Here is a 6365-nt window from a genome sequence, read left to right as displayed (position 1 = left end):
TGTAATGCCACGACACTCTACCCAGGGGGACAGCTTGAGGCTCTGTCTCAAAAAAAAAAAAAAAAGAAAAAAAAAGATTTAAACGTCTTGGAACTACACTGTGTTATGCATGAAGGGCAGGCCCTGAGCTATTGGCTGAGATGCACAGATCAGTTGAGTGGATAGCCAAGAGACCTGCAAGGTCCTGGAGGGCCAACCCAAAGATGTTCACTCATTCAGGACCTCTTGGTCAAGTTCTCACAGGTTAGGGCATCCTAGTGCCTGGCACGGGTGTTATCTGCCTCCAGGAGTCTTCTTTATGGTAAGGGAAGCAGAAACGAGAACAAATGCTAATCACACAGTATTATGACAATATTAACATATGTGCAAAGTGCTCAGGGGTCCCAAGTATTGGGACACTGACTTTACAGATAACTACAGGGTGGAGGTCTGAGGGATCCCGTGTGAGTGGAATGGGGGGGAACACTTCTTCAGGGGATGATCCCATGGTGGGGTGGGGCAGTGGCCAGCGTTCTTGCTTCCCTCTCTGGCTTAGGACTAACCTCTTACTGGGGATCTGTTTGCCCACATCTCAAGTGTGTGAACCATAGAATCAGCTCCTGTGTTGACTTTCTGTTTTTCAGGCATCTGACAAAGTTTATCCAATGAAAAGCAGACCTCGCGGATACTGTTTGATCTTCAACAATTATGATTTTAGCATAGCACGAAGAAAAGTGGAAAAACTTCAGAGAATGAAAGATCGAAATGGAACACACCTGGATGCAGGTACAGTAGAATCCACAAGAGAGAAGTGAAATATTTTTCATACCTTATTTGTTTATTTTAAATTTTTACTTATTTATTTATTTTTTGAGACAGAATCTTACTTTGCCATACTTGGTAGAGTGCGCTGGCATCACAGCTCACAGCAACCTCAAACTCTTGGGCCAAGTGATTCTCTTGCCTCAGCCTCCCTAGCAGCTGGGACTATAGGCACCTGCCACAATGCCTGGCTATTTTTAGAGATGAGGTCTCCCTCTGGCTTAGGCTGGTCTGGAACTCATGAGCTCAGCCTCCCACAGTGCTAGGATTACAGGCGTGAGCCACTGCGCCCGGCCATTAATTTTTATTTTTTTCGAGTCATAGTCTTAACTCCTCAAGTGTTTTCCCTGCACTTTCTTCTAGTATTTTTATAGTTTCATGTCTTAAGTTTAAATCTTTTAATCCAGTGAGACTCTATCTTACTTAATGGTGAAAGGTATGGGTCCAGTTTCAGTGTTCTAGAGGTTGCCAGCCAGTTCACCCAGCACCATTTGTTAAATAGGGAATCTTTTCCCCGCTGAATGTTTTTAATTGTCTTATTGAAGAACAAATAACGGTTAAGTAGCTGGGTTCATCTCTTGGTTCTCTATTCAGTTCCATGCATCTACCGCTCTGTTTTTGTGCCAGTACCATGCAGTTTTGATCACTATCGATTCATAGTATAATCTGAGGTCTGGTAGCATGATTCCTCCTGATTTGTTTTTATTTCTGAGTAATATCTTGGCAATTCAAGGTTTTTTCTGATTCCATATAAAACAAAGTATTATTTTTTCGAGATCTTTAAAGTATGACAGTGGAGCTTTAATAGGGATTGCCTTAAAATTGTATATTGCTTTGGGTAATATGGACATTTTAACAATGTTGATTCTTCCAAGCCATGAGCATGGTATGTTTTTCCATTTGTTAACATCTTCAGCTATTTCTTTTCTTAGAGTTTCATAGTTCTCTTTATAGAGATCTTTCACGTCTTTTGTTAGGTAAACGTCCAGATATTTCATCTTCTTTGGCACTACTGTGAATGGAATAGAGTCCTTGACTACTTTTTTACCTTGACTATTGTTGGTATATATAAAGGCTACCGATTTTATGAGTGTTGATTTTGTAACCTGAGATGCTGCTGTATTCCTTGATCACTTCTAAGAGTTTTGTAGTAGAATCCCTGGTAGAAATTGTGGATTCTTAAATAACATTTTCCAGTGTTAAAACTAGCCAGAAATTTCTTTTGTTCAGCCTACTTAAGCTAAGATTGAGAATGTACAAGTTGAATCAAAACATAACTTGTGTTGTGTCAATATAAAAAAGGACTTCAACTAAAAATAATAGTAAAAATCATCTCGCCCAACCATGGAGATACTAATAATTTTGATTCGAACAAAGAATTTTTGAAAATAGTATTTATGACACACGGCATCAGCAGTTGACTATTTTATAAGTGGATTGATTAGAAAATTAGTGTAGATGGATTATAATTAGCAAGACTCTTATGGTTCCTGTTAACATTTGATTTGATTATTTAAGCAAACCTATTCTAAGGTTTTAAAAAGCCACAGAGCTTAAGCCCATTCACTGTGTCATTTGTCATCATGCACTTGGTATTAAAAAAACCTTCAGGCCTTTAATTTTTATTCATTAAATATTTAAGAATTTCAGTTAAAATTTGATTTATTTGATTCTATTTCTGGCCATTCATTTTTGGTTTTCTGGCCCATGATCCTCCAGTCTCTGGCTGGCATTTGAGCTTGCATGGACTACTTTTCTGTTCCTGTTCTTGTACTCGATGCTAAATGAGTAGAAGTAGGAGATGCAGCCTTGTGAGTCATTTCTTCTGAGATGTGTCCCCCCAACTCCATTCTGCTCCAGGGCTTTGCAGACTACTTTATAACCGTGTTTTTTTTTTTTCCCATTAACATATCACACTTTTGAAAGAATCAGAATTTTCCTCCAGAACCACAGTACTAGATTAGTCTTGCCAGAGTTCTTCTAAATCAACAAGGGTCCATTGCAGTGCAGTTATTTTTCTCTATGCCTAATGCTAGATGAGCTCTGGACTGATTTATAGTGAGCACTGATATGCTGACAGGGACAAAATGCTAGAGAAAAACTAAAAAAGAGGGTGGGTGCAGTGGCTCATGCCTGTAATCTTAGCACTCTGAGAAGCCTAGATGGGTGGATTGCTTGAGGTCAGGAGTTTGAGACCAGCCTGAGCAAGAGCGAGATCCTGTCTCTACTAAAAATAGAAAAATGAACTGGGCGTGGTGGTGGGCGCCGGTAGTCCCAGCTACTCAGGAGTTTGAGACAGGAGGATTGCTTAAGCCCGAGAGTTTGAGGTTGCTGTGGGCTGGGACACTATAGCATTCTACCAAGGGTGACAGAGTGAGACTCTGTCTCAAGAATTAATAAATAGGAAAAACTAAAAAAGGAAATTCCAGGAATTATACCACAGGAATAGAGACAATAGCTAATCTCATGTTTCAGACAATTTTGAGGCATTGAAATAAAGCAGGAGACATGATTGACTTGGAACAGAGAAAGCTACAATCTTATTTGATTACAGAAGAGAACATAGAAAAGCCACAGACTCATTTATCCCACAGAATGCTGGAAAACTTTAGGAATTAGAAGTACAAAGTGTAGGTGAGGCGATAAACTGAAAATAGGAAGATTCTTTGAAAGCCTATATTGGGCACAATGATACCCTCAGATCCATACCCTTATCTCATAGAGCCAACAACTATACCTATTCTACTATGATAAGGAACAGGAAGTTTATTTTCTCATGAAATTGAACCAGAGAGTCTCTACATGTGGGGATATCAGGCCCAGCAAAGGTAGCAGTGGAGCATCTCACTGAGGATATAGAGATTAAAGAAAATTCCACCAACTGGTGGTATTAAGTCAGATCTCTATCCCAGCTTTGTTTTAAAAACTGTAGCAGATGTGGATTCTCCTCTGGAGAAGCTGAAAGCCCAGCTAAAAGATCTGCAGATAATTACATCTGGGGGAGTCTCCTGAGGAAATGGTAAGCTCCCCATAAATAGCAATAGCAATCTTTTATTAAAAACACTTTTTCTGATTATGTAAGTAATATAGTCATCTATTACATTGGTTTAATAGTAAGCCTAAGTCATAGTTTACCCATCTTGTAAACTAGCTCTCTAACCATTAACACTCTCTCCTTTCTCATTTGCCTCAAGATTTGGGAATGTTTTCACCTGGTGGCAATAAATAGTAGAAGCCTATAGAATTCAGCTACTATAATAATATAGAGGGTCTTGTTCATTAATTTCTGGTTTAAATACTTTCTTTAGAGATAGGGTCTTGCTCTGTTGCCAAGCCTGGAGTGCAGTGAGTAGTAGTATCATAGTTCACTGCAGTCTTGAATTCCTGGGTTCAAGTAATTCTCCTGCCTCAGCCTCCTCAGTTGCTGGGGCTACAGGAATGTGCCACCACGACTGGCTAATCTTTTTATTTATTATGAAGATGAGATCTCACTATGTTCCCCGGGCTGGTCTGGAACTCCTGGTCTCAAGTAGTCCTCCTGCCTCTGCTTCCCAAAATGCTGGGATTTTAGGCATGAGTTACTGCCCAGGGTCTCTGATTCAAATTGTTATCTATCTTATCATCTTTCAGTGATAAGACCACTGTTCTCTCCAGCTCAAGGCTGTGCTCTGGGAATTATCATGTTATAACTGACTTCTAAAATTTCTCTCTTCAGAGGCTTTGAACAAAACCTTTAGTGAGCTTCATTTTGAGGTGGTACTGTATGAAGACCAAACAGCAAAACAAATCTGTGAGGTTCTGAAATCCTACCAAAGCATGAACCACAGTGACAAGGACTGCTTCATCTGCTGTATTCTCTCCCATGGAGACAAGGGCATCATCTATGGCATCGATGGAGAGGAAGCCCGCATCTATGAGCTGACCTCTTTTTTCACTGGTTCAAGATGCCCTTCCCTTGCTGGAAAACCCAAAGTCTTTTTTATTCAGGCTTGTCAAGGGGATAATTACCAGAAAGGCATATGTGTTGAGACTGACTCAGAGCAGCACGAGGCCTATTTGGAAATGGATGTAGCATTCCAAAATAAATATATCCCAGATGATGCTGACTTCCTGCTGGGAATGGCTACTGTGAACAACTATGTTTCCTACCGGAGTCCTGCAGAGGGGACCTGGTATATTCAGTCACTTTGCCAGAGCCTGAGAGAAAGATGTCCTCGGTAAGTCCTGCCTACCCAGCCCTCCTCCGTGTTGTACTATCTGGCCCCTTCCCTGTCACCACTACTATATATCCATATTCATAGCCCCGTAGAAAGGGATTCATGGATGAAGCTATATTAACAGATTAGAGAAGTGTCCGGGGAGCTGTGGGTCACATAGCTACACTTCCTAAGTCAGCTGAAAAGTGGGAGAATGGGAAGTGTTAACATTTCTAGTTTGTAGGTGGAAAAACTGATATATGTTTTTGCTTTATTCAAGTACCTTAAGAATGATCAGAATCACATAGCTATAAAGGACAGTAAAGTCATATAGCCCAGCTCTGTGCTTAGGCAGAAATATGACTGAGCCACCAACTGAACTAGTTTCAGAAATCTTCTAAGAAGATGGCAATCCATTTTGATGTTTAACTTCCTGTAGTGCTGTCAAAAGTTTTCTTTTTTCTTTTTAAAGATAGGATCTTGCTCTGTTACCCAGGCTAGAGTGCAGTGGCATCATCATAGCTCACTGTGATCTCACACTCCTGGGCTCATGCCATCCTCCTGCCTCGGTCCTTGCCTTCCAAAGTGCAAGGATTACAGACTTGAACCACCATGTGTGGTCAACAGTTCTGTAATAGGTAACCAACCTCAAACCCTCTTTTGCAAACCAGGGAGGGGAAGGAGAAATAACTTGAGTGGGAATGATGGGGAATGAGAAAGAAAGGCACGAGAGACAAAGATGGGATCAGGGAGGTTGGAGCAGCCAAGACTCCAGCCAGCACTGAATTGCGGAAACAGCTTTATTAATATAGTATCTAATCAAAGTAAATCTTAACACCTGGGGTAAAGATTAACTTTGAGGATAGACTGTGTGCTTGCTGATAATATGGAAAGCATGCATGAACTACATGACTTCTGGTAAAGGAGAAAAGAATGTTTGTTAAAGGAAGAGAAGCAGCTGGGGGTTATTTCCTGAACATCTCCCCAGGCTGTGGGGCCCTGCCATCTCACAGCCTGAATTCCACACCCTGCTGGTATATTGTGAGAGCTAGGTGGCAAAGAGTAGGAATCTTTTGGTATTTTGACTAATTTAGCCTGCTTTGAAGCCAAAAATTGTGGAAAAATACACTTCCCTCATTTATTATATCATATGCTTCCTTTAATTTTATGATTTCATATGTCACAGTTCACCCAAACGCACACATAGCTGACAGATGTGTCACAAGGAATCTTCTCAGGTTCATTCCAGCTCTGTATCTCATTATGTTTTGAGTGTATGAAGAGTGAGAATCTCTCATGGTATGTACAGGGTGTCCATAAAGTTCGTGTGCAATTTACTATGTTAAACTATTTTTTTTTTTTTTTTTT

At 40.4% G+C, this 6365-nt stretch overlaps 1 protein-coding gene across 2 annotated transcripts in view; it reads left to right on the top strand.

Annotated features, from left to right (window-relative positions):
- Positions 1–6365, top strand: part of CASP8 (caspase 8) — a 32880-nt gene that overhangs the window by 25017 nt on the left and 1498 nt on the right. For both annotated transcript variants that reach the window (XM_003785128.3, XM_023510448.1), the window contains exons 7-8: positions 624–765; positions 4517–5018. In XM_003785128.3, the coding sequence (XP_003785176.2) occupies positions 624–765; positions 4517–5018 (644 nt within the window). The remainder of the gene's footprint in view (positions 1–623; positions 766–4516; positions 5019–6365) is intronic.

The sequence above is a fragment of the Otolemur garnettii genome, unplaced genomic scaffold (genome assembly GCF_000181295.1).
Source record: "Otolemur garnettii isolate 467f Iridium unplaced genomic scaffold, OtoGar3 scaffold00013, whole genome shotgun sequence".
NCBI classification, from domain to species: Eukaryota; Metazoa; Chordata; class Mammalia; order Primates; family Galagidae; genus Otolemur; species Otolemur garnettii.
Note: the sequence above shows the minus strand (reverse complement) of the source record. Positions and strands in the feature narration are given on the sequence as shown.